The sequence below is a fragment of the Hylaeus anthracinus genome, unplaced genomic scaffold (assembly GCF_026225885.1).
Source record: "Hylaeus anthracinus isolate JK02 unplaced genomic scaffold, UHH_iyHylAnth1.0_haploid 11982, whole genome shotgun sequence".
NCBI classification, from domain to species: Eukaryota; Metazoa; Arthropoda; class Insecta; order Hymenoptera; family Colletidae; genus Hylaeus; species Hylaeus anthracinus.
Genome location: NW_026534330.1, coordinates 5101057 through 5115226, shown reverse-complemented (window position 1 = coordinate 5115226; position 14170 = coordinate 5101057). Strand labels below are relative to the sequence as shown.

Below are 14170 nucleotides of genomic sequence, written 5' to 3'. Positions count from 1 at the left end.
CGACGAAAAGGGACGATTCGTGTACCAAGTTGTCGATTCTCCCCAACCCCTAATAATAATACGTTCTTGTTCTACCGTGATTGTGTATATTGACAAATTTTAATAAATGTGAATTTACTACGGGTGGATTTTAGTGTCGAGTAAGGGGAAGGAGAAATTAATATTTAATGGTAGAAATAATAATATGTTTGGTATGGAAGGTTAGGTATAACCTTCAAGATAAAATGTGGAATGTATAATGTAGAAAAAGTGAAAGTAAATATCTTCATTTTCTCTTCTCATTTCCTTGTTCTATATTGCTGTACTATTTGCTTTTCCCTCCTTCTCTTTTCTTTATTTGACGATAAACTTCTTGGCGTATGAAGGTCTACAACCTCGGTAGACGAGGGACGTATTATCATTCTTATTTTGCAAATTTACCTCTAGAACCGCATACTTTGCTATACACTTTATGAAATAATAACCAAGTTAATATAAAAATAAAATGAAATACCACTGCACTATCTTCATTACGAATTAAAGTAGAAATTACATTCGTAACCCATGGTGAACTATGGTAAAAGAATGAACAAAAATTTACTGGATAATCCAAAAACGTTTCAGTCCAAAATTTTCTCATGCCAATAATTAAAATTCTGTACCTATAACGAGACTCTACATACGTACAGCACACAATTCTTCTTGTTTTACACCCACTCTGTACGAGTTCCCTATTAGGAAAGGTTAGCCTCCATTCGTTCTTATCTATCCCGCTCTTTCCCAGTTTATGATACAACCTACTAAACGTTGGGAATTGAGTAAGTAGAGTAGCCCCGCACACGGTCAGACCGGATTTACGCGGCGCGCGGATAGTTGGCTTAAGTTGTACGACGGCCATAACCGGTCAACGAAGTAGAATAAGGATCCGTGAGGTGGGTAGACGTGTAGAATAGCATCGTGGGTGGTCGGATGCATCGCACCTGACCTCGCGTCGGGGAACCGTTCAACGTCTGGGTAGACGGTGACTGAGCTAGAATGCGAGCCTGTGTGAAATCGGACAAGTTATGCTATAAATCGTCCGCTATAAATGAAGTTTCCCCCAAATGTGTTTAGGTCTGCCGATGTCAATCGTATTTTCTGACTAGTGTGGATGAACTGGGAAGTGGAACGATGCTTGTACCTGGCCAGACAATAGGCGAATAGAGCAGACAAGTAGAATGAGATCGTGCGTGGCCAGGCACGACACATTGTGGTCGAGATTGGATAATTCCAAGAGTTAAGGTCGATTCAGACTATACGACACGGACCGTCACGTTCCAGCAACGACACGTACCGGCACCGACACGACAAAACATTAAAACACGCGTTTTAATGGAACTACACGTGACGGTCCGTGTCGTATAGTCTGAATCGACCTTAACTCTAACTGCCTGGACAGACAAAACGCGAAATTGGCCGGTCTTCTTGTCTCGGCAGCCGAATAAAATTCAGAAACAGCGAACAGATATCGATTCCACGACGGTAACACCGCCCCAGTTCGCGGGCCAAGCCGGGCGTGGTGTAGGCTGCTTATAACAACCCTCTTTTCCACGACACTACCGATTCCGTACGGTTAACCACAATTCCCTCGGGTGAAAGAAGCAAGAGCTACTTCTCTGCCCCCTTGCTCCTCGTTTTTTCCGTTGCGAGGCTTTTCAGCGACACCGTGCTATCGGGAGACGCTGGTTTCTATGTATAAGACGCTCTCGGAAGCGCATTTTCGGAATTATGAGATTACGCCTTGTTGCCGAGCAACACGATACGCGACGAATCCGTGATTTGCCACCAGGCTTTCTCCATTTCGCCAAAATCGATTCCTCCCATCGATGTGCTAACTTTCCGAGGTTCCTTTCAGTTCAGGCTCAAACTTTTTGATTTGCTCCAGATGGACTTTGGCTGATGTATACACTGCGTGCGATTACTTTCTACTTTATGGGGGTATAACACTGTGACAGGCCCAAAAGAAGCCATTTTTACGATTTGTTTGTATTACTTATTAAATTAATTGAAAATCACAAGAGAATCTTTCCTATCTAGATGAAAAGAAAGTTAGATCCCAAGCGTATGGAACTTCGGGCAAAAATGAAACGACATTAATAAATTTTTGTATATTCCCCGAGTAGCTTATTGATTTGAAGCTTGGCTATCAACCTGAACCAACTAAAATAATAAGTAGATCCTAATATTTTTTGCCCATTCTGAGCGCAATATTTCACAAAAATGAGTTGCGATCGGATGGCGTTCCTTGCGAGAGAAACGAATCCCTGTTATACTATTTTCGCTAGCGGAATTGTGGGAAGGGTTACATCGGGAACGGCAACCGACGCCTGATCGATAGCAGAATCAACTTACAGGATGACAAGCTCCCCGGGGACGACCAGTCCCGCAGGAGCCTGGCTGATCGACAGATCATATTGCGGATCCGCGGTGAGTGCATCGCATGTCTCTTTCACTGCGACGTTATCCCACTGACGAAAACACGACGATACTGGAAATCGTCTACCGAGGAAACCCTCCGCGTTAACAACTTGGAAACGCATTCCATTACGTTCGGGGAAACTCGCGAATTATCCTAAAAGCATTTATGTATCCTTTGGCAATATCGAGACGGCTCCTGAATATCAACAATTTTTATTAGAGCATTTCAGGAAGCATGAATCTCGTCAAGTACCATGAAGACGAGACGAGAGATGAGACATGTACTGCGCAGAAATTTAAATAAAAACAAGGTGAGATTCATATAAACAAATACAAAGTCTTAAAAAAAGAGGAGGATAGTACAAATATTTATTAAAACTGAATGATTGCTCGACGTTGCCAGAGAATATACCCCTGCTCAGAAATTTATTTTTATAAGAAGAGAAAGCAAATTGTAATTTTGACCCAGCAGGAAGCGGATGATCGACGTCGGCGGATTATCGAACGTTTAAACCAACGGATGGAGGGTTTAACCTCAAACAAAAGACGTGGTTGCAACGGGAGATACTTTCGTTCCCTATCATCTCCTGAAATAATGAAACTCGGTTCGCTGGCTGTTTTAATATAAAGAATAGTTCCCTTCGTTTTTCTTCTCACTGATGGAGAAACTTTCCTCCGCGGATTTTCATCGAATACTGGTTCAAACGAGCACCGTTAAAAAAGTTACGGGCATCACTGGTTGCTCCGACGAAAGTTCGAGATGAAAAGTTGAACCGCATAAAAGTGGTTACTGTATCGAGCCACGCGATGGTCGACCCGCCCCATCGAGTGTCTTCGCCGCGAGAATGCTTAGTCTGTACACACACTCGAATGGAATCCCCCGTTTAAAGACCCGTTTCGCCTAGGCCGTTGCAGCCATTTAACACATAATATGAATATTGTAAGTGTTTAACGTGCTCGAGAGAAATTCCGAGTAAAGTAATCCTCTCTGTCGGTCGAGCACATATTTGTATTCGATTAGAACGTGTTTGCGCGATATAAACACGTTTTCGGCGTTAAATGCGAATAATGAACAGATAAATGAGGATTTTTGGTCGAGGTACATCAGACTAAAACACGCGGGTTATTTGCATCGACTTTTTCGTCTACTTTCATCGAGTGTTTGCAAGTAATATATCAGTTTGTATTAATTATCTCAGAAACTACTCAATTGACTAAAAAAAAAAATGATTGTTACCGGAAAATGAGGAATAGTTTACATGCAAGGACACAGAAAAAATTACAGGGATAAATTGTTATAATATAATAAAGACGAAAAGAAAAGATAGAAAAAAACGCGAGGGGGATAAAATCACAGGAATAAATTAATGTAATATATTGAAGGTGAAAAGAAAAGATAAAAACAAACGCAGGGGAAGAGAATCTACCATCGACTATTTCATTTTGAATATCGAATGAAATTGAAATTTCGTATAGATTCACTGTATCCTGACGTGGGTATATACTATGTATATACCTTCTACATATATGAACCACCCTCGATAACATCGCAGTATCCGTATCCACCTAACAGGTACACGTTCCTAAATGCGTGCATATTGCCAGTCGAATTCGCTAATATTCGATCAGCCACATTACGTATAGTATAATGGACGCAACGTGACCGTCATACGCGAAACGCGTAGTCGTTGGAACATTTAAACGCACGTATCGATGGAATACAAACAACCCGTTACACCACGAATTTGTTCATTCGTATTGGGGATCATATACAATTTTTATTTGCCGACAATCTGTGCTGTTCTGAAAAGTCTAACCATTAATTATTTCATAAAACGATACAGGTCATTCATCACTGTGTGGTTCAGTACTTATACAGTATTAACCAGATGGTTATTCGTCTATTATTTCCCAATTATCTTGTATCTCTTATAATCGAGTTCTAGATTTCGTAATCGATTTAAAATACGCAAGTAAATAGAATTATTTAAATGATTTTCCTATTATTTCGAGCTCCATGATAATTACCGATAAAAGTATTTTTCTATAGCTCTTAGATGAATCGAGTCAGCAGCAATTAATTACTGGAATAGCACTTAATTAAAACGCTACGATCAGTTTTCGGATCCGTCATCGGCGGGAATCACCCTTCCAGAGCTGAGGCGTTTCCATAAGTAAATTTCAAGTAATCCAACCGAATGCCCGTCGCGAATCACAGTCAGGGCTAACATTAGCGAAGCGAGGGGCTCTGTTTGATTATCTACTCGCGACCCGAACAATGGGCGTCGGGGATGAGAACTTCAATCGCTTCTGACTGCTCCGCAAAGTGCTCTCGCGATAATCGATACTTTCGCGGGGAATTCACACATTCTTTTCCCATGTAACACGAGTTCTTATTTGTTATATATATATAACAATATCCTAATACGTGTACCATATTTTTATATGATTTTACGCTCCAATAAGTTTATCCTGTGTAATCACTAATAAAGTTTAGCTGAATTTACGACGTCCCCTCAGAATAGACACCCGAGTGCAAAGAGTTAAAAAATTATCAATTAGACATAGGTTGAACTTCTTGTAAATTGTCAGAATACATCTAACGACCCAGAAAAGTTGAAAGCATCTGTATGTTAGAATTATTAAGGGTTCTAATAGGCTACATTGGAGTCACAGAAATAATAAAAACAAAGCCAGGAGTAAGGATATAAAGGAAAATGAAAAAGTGTATATAAAGACGGGGAGAAAATGAACGGAAAATAAAATAAGAAGGGGAAATATCTTGCGAACGCTTTCTGTAATGCCATAGAAGGAGACGGAAGAGGAGGACAGTTTCGAGCTTTCAATTTTAAGAAAATCCAAAGGTATCGTCGCCTCACTGAATCGCAGAAGGAATCGGCAAGCTGCTCGCGGAGGTCTCGAGAAATTAAGTTAATCGAAAAGGAGCAATTTGTTCGGGAAAGTACTGCGGCAACTGGCCGAATCGATACGACCCGCGGTGGCCGGAAATCTCAAAAAACCCTGGCCAAGATACGGTTACCTCGGCTTCGATATCAAATTTTAAAAATAGCGTAAAACTGTTCGTTCTTTTCATATTTTCAGATTTCAGACGAGTCGTATTTTAACATTTTGCAAGTGTTCGTTATAAGAGTGAATAATTATATAAAAATAGCGTAGGAATCTCTACGAAAAATAGGGAACGGAGATACGAACCCACGATCATCGGATCCACAGTCGAATCGGTGTTCTTATTTGACTTCTTCTTGGGTATGGAGCGCGATACTGTAATAGACATAAATTAAATCAGCGGTTGTTTTAGTAGCTACATTTCTAAAGTAAATTAACCTTCAATTACTCATGATTTAAACCAAATCTTGCTGGCTGGACGAAATGACATAATTTCGTTTAAAATATTGACAAGCAAAAGAATTTACATGGAATTATTCTGAATTGAGAATAGAGAAGTTAACATTGTGGCCATGGCTCGTAGGATTTTCGAGGGTCGTGCGGTCGCAACAAGCGAGCAAAGCGCTCCTCGCAGAGCGGACCTAGGCGAGTTAAAAGCGGATTCGAGCTTTGCCAGTGGCTCGAAGCGTGAATGAATAATCAAACGGAGCTGGATGATAACGCGCCGACCCTTTTGTCCTCACCGAGACAGATTATTAAACCCTTCAGCTGCTGCAACGATGGATACGGGGGCGTGTGTACCGGGACTTGGCTGGGATTATTTGCGGAAAACAACGAGAAACGTCCAGGGAAGCGGTTAAATTGTTTATCGAACCCCCTTTTTTACTTCCCGACCATTGTTGGCGAGTTGGTTTCGATCCTTCTAGGCCCGACGCCGACGGCGGAAAACAATGGATATTTTATTAGCTCACGTTTCGATGCTTTGGATACTCCGACTTTGCCCAATCGAATTTGTATACTCGTCATGTTTATAGGCACGGTACAATTTACTTCAGCCCAATCGTAAAGTATCACTTGCAGATCTATACAGAGTATTTACAGTTAAGTCTGGACAAATTCAGGGAATCGACTCTACAACTAATTTCCGACAAAATGTTCCTACGAGACATTTTTCGAAAAATCCCTTACTTTAGGAATATTTTGACGTCGTTGCTATCCGCGCACTTCTTCTTCGCGCCTACTTTTTTAATTATCGCTTTTAACCCGTGCAGCGGTGTCGCGACGCGCTTTAATTCCCGCCACGTTAGCCCCGAGCGGTTCCTTTCCTTTTAATTTTCCCTCTAAACGGACGAAAATAGTCAATTATGGACGTAACAGTTTAATCCTGTATGAAGCAGGAAGCGGTTACAGACGGCGAAACGTGTTTAGCGTTTTAAATAACGCTCGGAGGATAACGATACTCCATATTTGTTGCTCGGCCGGAAGCCGACGATGTAGAAAATTAAACTTCAGCTTTCTTTTGACGCGATCCTCGCCCCCGGTGAAGAATTTATTCCAATCTAACCGAGCTATCACATTGTTGTTTCACTTTTGTGGGTTAAATCGAGAGCGATGGTTGGTCTCTAATTGAAAGGAAATTTAACTTTGAAAATCGCAGATCTTTCGCTGGCTGGGAATTCAATTCTGGAATGATCGAGCTCGCGGAAACGCGATAAGGAACTTGAAACTCGCGTTATCGAAAGTAAGTTCGACGTTTCGTTGATTCGGATGACAATTTAAGTGATTTGCGACGAAGTAGTTCTTTCAGGCGTTGCTGTGTAACTTATTTCATTATATGAATTGTTACTCTTGGAAAAAATACTATATTGTTTTTTCCTCATTTGTTCAAATTTAAAATAATTATGTATGTAGAGTAAGAAAGATAGAAGTAATATAAAATTATTACAAAACATGTTGCATATCAATGGATTAACGATCAATTTAAACATGGCCATTACGTCGACCCTTTTCTCTTCAATTTCTTATCGGACAACCTTTTGTCCGAAATCGACAGTCTTCTGCGAACATGACAGTGGATTTCTCCCCATCGAGACCAGTTATCGAGGGTGCCTCGCAATTACATTTCCGTAATTCCAACGGGATAACTTAATTCTTAAGTTACATGGTCCGCATCCGTTTTACAGCTGTCTCTGTGGGCTCCGTTTTCCATCGTGGAATCTCAACGGCAAACAAAAGGATCATATCCGTTTCCGCAGATCCTAACTCGTGACATCCCCGCGGGGACATATATTCCGTGTGCACACTGGCACACCTTACAAGTGCTGCGTAATTCCGTTCCGTGCTAGTCAACCGAAACTCGTCGCTTTATTTAATTACAAACCACGGAAACGCTTTCAGTGTCCCCGGGAAATGATACATCACGTTTGCAATCAGCATATGATTACGGTAATTCTTGTTAAATTTACAAATTTAACGTTTCTCCTTAGGAAATATCAACGTGTGTGCAAACCACCTGCAAATTTTGCGAACTCAAGAATAGCTTGTCTCGTTCAATTATTCTTCTTGGCACTTCGACTTGTAGAAGTTTTAAAAATGACTACAGTATGCTATTGTGACATACATCTCTTCTGAAAATAAAAGCGTTCGAGGCGTTCAGCTCGTCGGTAAATCACCGTCCAATTCATTTGTTCGTAGGTTGAGACTTTTGACCCTGCCCGCGAGAGGCTGGTTGAAAATAATCTCACGCGGCGTTTTACCTCGTGAACTTTAATCGAAGCGTCCATGATACGGGGTTGAACGAGGTCGTGGGGGTGGTTAATCTTCGAAAATTTTGACCATGACGCCCGACGACGCCGGCGAAACGGTCGCCGTTCAAATTGGATGGGCGGGGCTGAAGGTCCTGGATACTAACCATCAGCCGCCATCTGCTAACCGTCGCCCGAACAATCCTAGAAACTGCTCCTCGTGCAGCGGGCTTTGCGATCGTTCCGCGTTCCAACGCCCGAAACGAAATTCTACGAATACCCCTTTCCCTTCGGGATTCCTCCACGATTTCGGTACCTTCCTCTTGCATCTTTCCTACCCTTCCTCCGCGCCTTGATCCCTTGTCCATCAAAGTTGAACAGAACTCCATTACCTCGTGCCGAGTAAAAACGTTCTGAAATTTCGAATTTCTGATTTCAAGCGTGAAAAGATGGGTCCTAATTAAACCATACATATCTCACGAGGGACTAAAGCTACGAAGAAAATATTTCCACCGTGCAGCAGGGATCTTTATGCCGAATAACTTTTGCAAAAAGATTCTTTTGATAGCTCCATTCCCTCAGGAAACATTGAACCATTTGAACGAAATACCCTGTAAAGTTTATAATCGTAACCACAGCGAACGCGTGGACTCAGTAAAAGTTGTTCCATCAACTCCATTTTCCAAACTACCTCCGTCATTAAAAATTATTCTCACACTCCAACGTTGAATACAGTGGATGCAACAAGTCTCGAATAAATAACAATTTTCGTTTCCTGATTAAAAGTGAATAAAGTGCAAATTACTTTATGAACCTCGCATCTAATCCTAAGCAGAGTCACAGTGCGATCGAAATCTGGTCTAATGGACCCATCCCTGAACTACGAAGTGTTATAACTGGTCGAGGCGTCGCAAGGAGCCTAATTTTCGCACGTCCTCCGCAGTGGCCGCAGAGCAAAACTTTTAAGCCGACTGCAGGTGAGCGTGAGGCAATGCGGAGAGGTTCGCGACCCGTGGATTCATGCTGGCGCTAATCAATGATGTATTTCCGTGCAAGTTCGTCCTAGATATCTAACCCCCGTGGCCGCCGGAGGACCCACCAGAGAGGAGGGTTTTCGCGTTATTATTCGAGCGGCGAGGTTAGCGGCGAGACACGCGCAAAGTACCTGGGAATAATTCAACAAGTTCGCCATTGAAACTGGAACGCACTAAACAACGCAGAAACAGTTGCATTGTGAATCGATGATTAATTCAATTCAGAGGCTAATGCACAATGTGATCTGTACGCGACCGTATGTTTGGATTCCTCCTGACCCTGATTTAACCACTCCAAAACTACGTTGGAATATCAACGTGGAACGTAGAATTAATTTTGGGTGCAAAATCAGAAGTTTCTTAGAACGATAAATGTCAAATATTCACTAAAGAGCAATGCCGGTAATTAATATGAAGTTGTCCCGAAAGTTTCTTTCGCGAGTTACACTCAATTATTTTATATGGTCGTGTTTATAGAAATAGACAATCTGATTTCCCAGATATTCATGTTGTAACAGTAATGGAGCAAAACGAATCGTGCACAATTCAGTAACGTAACATAAAACATCAAATATTGTCCATGTATTACTTATGAATAAAGCGAAAGAAACTTTTGGGACAACCTAATACACGATTCGTTTTGAAAAGTCAAACCATTGTGCTACCACGAATGCAATGTGACATTTGTTAATTCCCACCCCACCCCCCCCCCTTATTGTCACAAAAAAAAAAGCTGGGCTCGCAATCTAAATGTAAATTTCGTTTCACGGGGGATTTGAAATCTGTCGCTAATTTTAGAATCCACGCTAGTTTACTTTTAACATTTGCCACCCGTTGTTCCCCTTCTGGTTCGAGTAAAAAGTGGCTGACGGGTTTCAGCGTTACGAATTTACATGTTTCCACTCTTTTTACACGTAGACGCGAATGGGTTCGGTTACAGCTCGTTAACACGGACAATTATTAGCCCGCCGCAAACTTTCACGGTCTTCGTTTTTCTTCACGGGAGACGCGCAGTTTATAAATCGTTAAGACTCTCCTCTTAGGGCTTGTGCAACGGCGGTGTTTCAGAAAATGAGGCAAACAATTCCTGGCTACTCGTCGATTTTGATTCGTTAACGCCTGGCGTTCCGGTAAAGTTTCACTTGCGAAAACTTTTTTAGTGCTCCTTGATCAAATTTATAGCCTCGTGATTGGTAATAACACGATTCGCATATAAATCCCTCTATATTGGCTCTGGGATCTACCTCCATCTCGCGTAACGTATGTTCCTTTAGTGTCTTCCTTTAGTATCTTCCTCATTCAAGTGTCATTAGAAAGCCCTCGAGAGTCTTGAAACAATTAATTCATCTTGGTGTGTTGGTGACCATATTGTTGTGCTGTTCCGCTTGCTCATGCTTATCCTCCAATGCTGACTATGAGTTATAGTTTCATCTTAAATAACGCATCCTTAAATCGCTGTTTTCAAGAATCCTCTCGCAAAATATACAAACAAAACATAAAAGTGATCAGAAAGATTAATCAAACTTTGGTAAAAATCGCAAAGAAGGGATTAGAGGGATGAATCTTGGAGATATCGCAAGTATAAAGTGATTTTATAGGGTTGCCGCTCTGAACCGATCGTACATCCTCGTAAAAGGAGAAATACTGATACGCAAGGGGCATAAAATTTCTGGCAGATCCAAAGCACGTCGTACGCGAATCGAAGCGCAACGCGTAAAACTTCTGATTTTCGTCAAGAGCGCCGAATACCTCGTCAAACGATTTTCCAACGGAAACGCACGATCAAGTAATTCCTGAGCGGCGAGGGAATTACAAGGATGAAATTACGACACGCCAAAGCTGAAAGAAAATTTGATCGCGAACGTTCCGTTGCTCGTGCGTTCCGTTGGACGTGTGGTAACGTGAAATTTTTCGTGATATAACATTTTTCAACAAATAAAAGTGAAACGACGAACGAAGTAAAATACAATACGCATTACAAACACGAAAGAATAAAGTCGTAAATTGCGTTGAAAACTAAATAAATAAATGAAAATTAAAACGAATTCAAGTACAAGATAAATTAGTACCGAGCTAAATTATTATTTCGTGTTCAGCGAAATGGAGTGTAAAGAATTCGGGAATTACAGAGTGCAATTTGCACTTTCATGAGACTTTGGTTAAGATTACTTACGTTTGAGGCTCTTTTTCAGATGTTCAGCTACCTCTTCTTGGTGTGCTGTCTGTCGCGGTTATCGAGCGTTTCGGGGGTGAAAAACATCACGCACGGGGTTGCGAGACATCTAAGATCGATTGGATTCCCCGATGGAAGTGGCATGGGGGTAAAGTACCAAATAAATCGTTAATTTTTCATCGACTAATGGCCACCGTCCACCACTAACTCAATATTAACGTCGTTATATCCTCTGGGTTTTTGGGAATATACAGTTACTCGCAAAAGTATCCATCCATCTCGTACACGTAGATGATACTAATCTTTCTCATTTATAATTTAAATTATTATAATACTTATTAAATGGTATCTAGTGGCGGTGACCGGACTAATTCTTCACATATATCTTACACATATATCTACACATTGTTTACTTTTTTAATTATCATAATTCAACTTCTAATTGTTGATTCGTTCACTAGTAATTGACTGATATTAAATTTTTTAAATAAATAGAAATACCGAAAAATGTGGCTCCATCTCTTGGCGAACCGTCCGAGTTTGTCGTGAAGACCATTTAGGGCCGGCTAAAAAGTATGGAAAACGCCTATGGCGAAAAACGAATAAAGAAATGATAAATAAAAAGAAGGGACAATGAGAAAAAGGAAATGTTATAAGTTACAGGAATAGTTTTGAATATTTTCAGATTGTTTGCGCCATCTAGCGGCGCGAGATAGAAATTATTTCACAACAAACTTGGGCGGTTCGCCGGAGATGGCGCCACAGTTTTCGGTATTTTTATTTATTTAAAAAATTTGATATTAGTGGAGTAAAATGCCCACTTTTAACTGCTCATAACTTTTGAACCAATGGATTCCTCGCCTTAAAACTAGCATTTTCTTATTATAGCTCGGATACCTCGGGATCGCTAAACCCGTAGTGTAGCTGCATATTCGCATACTACAGCCCCTGAGGGGCTGATCCGTTGACAATGATAGAATTCAAAACAGACAAAATTAGATAAGAATACAAGCTTGTCTAACAAACCAATAACCGAACAATCGAATAAGCATTGCAAAGAAATCGCAGTACGGTGCTTTTATTCGTCGTTTATTATTTAAATAAAATTTTGCCTGTCTGTTGGTGAAATGCAACCATTCATTTTCGCACAGGGAGAATGATTCGCTGCATGGAAATCGTTTTACCGCAGTCATTTCCATAAGAAATCGTTGTTATTAAGAAAGGAAAAAAATTACGCTCACGTTCACAGATATTCTTCGCGCTCGGAGTGCCCATTGATATTCCCAACAAATCGGTGCTATTTTCTATGTACTTCGAAGCGAATTACGGTCTGCCCGGAGAATGGAACTCCAGTTATTATTTGGACGAGCCCTATTACAGGAAACGCAGCCTAGATCGACGAATGGCGTACGACGTTCTCGTAAACAAATTGGAAAGGTGCTGACCGGTATCACTAAACTGCAGGCTTTGCACATTTATAGCGTGCGTGCCGCTAGATGGCGGAACCAACCTGGAAATACAAAAAACCGTGTGCAGAATAATAACATCACAAAATCAAATAATGATATTACAATATTTAATTTTTGAAAATATTAATATTCCGTAGAATTTCTACATATAAGTTTTCTTGTGAGCACATGCCATAAATGCAACAAAACCGCAGTTTAGTCATCAGTAATGGAAGATTTTATCAATGAAAAAATAATACCTCGAACAGTTTCGGTTACTCCGGAGAAACTTGTCTGTTAAAAATGATCTGCGAAGTCGCGAACTGTCCCCTGACAAACAATGGAGTATTCGGCGATATTCTGCACATTCTGTTCACGTGAGTATACAAATGATGAGTAAACGCATGATTAGAGTATTCACAACGATATATTTTCTTACATAAATCCATTTATTTGATGTATATAATTTTATAAGCAATGTTTCGTTTTAAATATGAAGAGGTAATACGATAATATTACACCATTTCCTTACAGGCCATCCTCTTCCCAAGATGAAGGACTCCCAAGCACCATCACCGAGGCTGAGTATAGAGAAGACTGCGATAGCTACTATGAAAAATGTCCCCAAAGTCCATTAGCCCTGATAAGCCAGAATCTCGACGCTAATACTTGAAGAAGCCATGCTATTAAATGCAAACTTAATATTAGGATATCTCAAAAAAATTGCGCGACTTTAGTTACTTTGCTTCCCGAGATAGAAAGCTCGTTGTAAGATTAAAAATAAAATGCAAATGAACCAAAGCTTGAAATGTGACGTATTTTCTGAAACACTTCTCCATAATGAAAATAAAGAAATTACACGTATGCAATAAGAAGACGAAATCTAGCTGTACAGGTTGCTTTAAATTACGGAAAGAATATAAATCATTCCCGCAACCCGGTATGCAATGTTTCCCCAAACACGATAGTCAAATTCGCTTCGATAAGCTACATCTAGATTTTGACAACACAAAGAGCAATGATAAATTAGACCAACGCGAGGCAAACGTACACAAACGAAGTTTGTGCGTGCATTTCGACCGTTAATGGTCAGTACACTGAATTGAATATCGACTGCGATAAGCGCTAGTTCAAACACGATTTGATCACACAAATCCGTTGTAAATATTAACTCGCGTGATTAACTACCCTTGAGTTTACAATAACTTTGCAGCAACTTCTCGTGTATTATGTCGATCAGTACGATGGATTTGTTCTATGATAAAAGAACCCACTCAAACTAGTAAGACAAAATAATACAACATTAATGCAATGATCTCTTTAACGGTACCACGAAAGCAATGAGCAAAATATTATAAAAGAAAAAGACGAAAGCGATTGAGAATAATTAATAATAATTTCTTTAAATTGGTAAGATTGTTCGGCTTG

At 40.5% G+C, this 14170-nt stretch overlaps 1 protein-coding gene across 1 annotated transcript; it reads left to right on the top strand.

The window, feature by feature from the left end:
• The first annotated feature begins 10133 nt into the window (after positions 1-10133).
• LOC128886174 (uncharacterized) lies at positions 10134-13966 on the top strand. Its single transcript, XM_054140819.1, has 5 exons — positions 10134-10251; positions 11314-11442; positions 12544-12731; positions 13012-13119; positions 13277-13966. Exons 2-5 carry the CDS (start codon positions 11314-11316, stop codon positions 13413-13415), a joined length of 564 nt encoding a protein of 187 aa, XP_053996794.1. The 5' UTR covers positions 10134-10251; the 3' UTR covers positions 13416-13966.
• Positions 13967-14170: the final 204 nt, after the last annotated feature.

Bases quoted from the DNA above. Each gene is read 5' to 3' on its own strand.
- LOC128886174 (XM_054140819.1), top strand. From the start codon at position 11,314: ATGTTCAGCTACCTCTTCTTGGTGTGCTGTCTGTCGCGGTTATCGAGC. The intron at 11,443-12,543 runs GTAAAGTACCAA...TCACGTTCACAG, and splicing joins CCGATGGAAGTGGCATGGGG to ATATTCTTCGCGCTCGGAGT. The intron at 13,120-13,276 runs GTGAGTATACAA...ATTTCCTTACAG, and splicing joins ATTCTGCACATTCTGTTCAC to GCCATCCTCTTCCCAAGATG.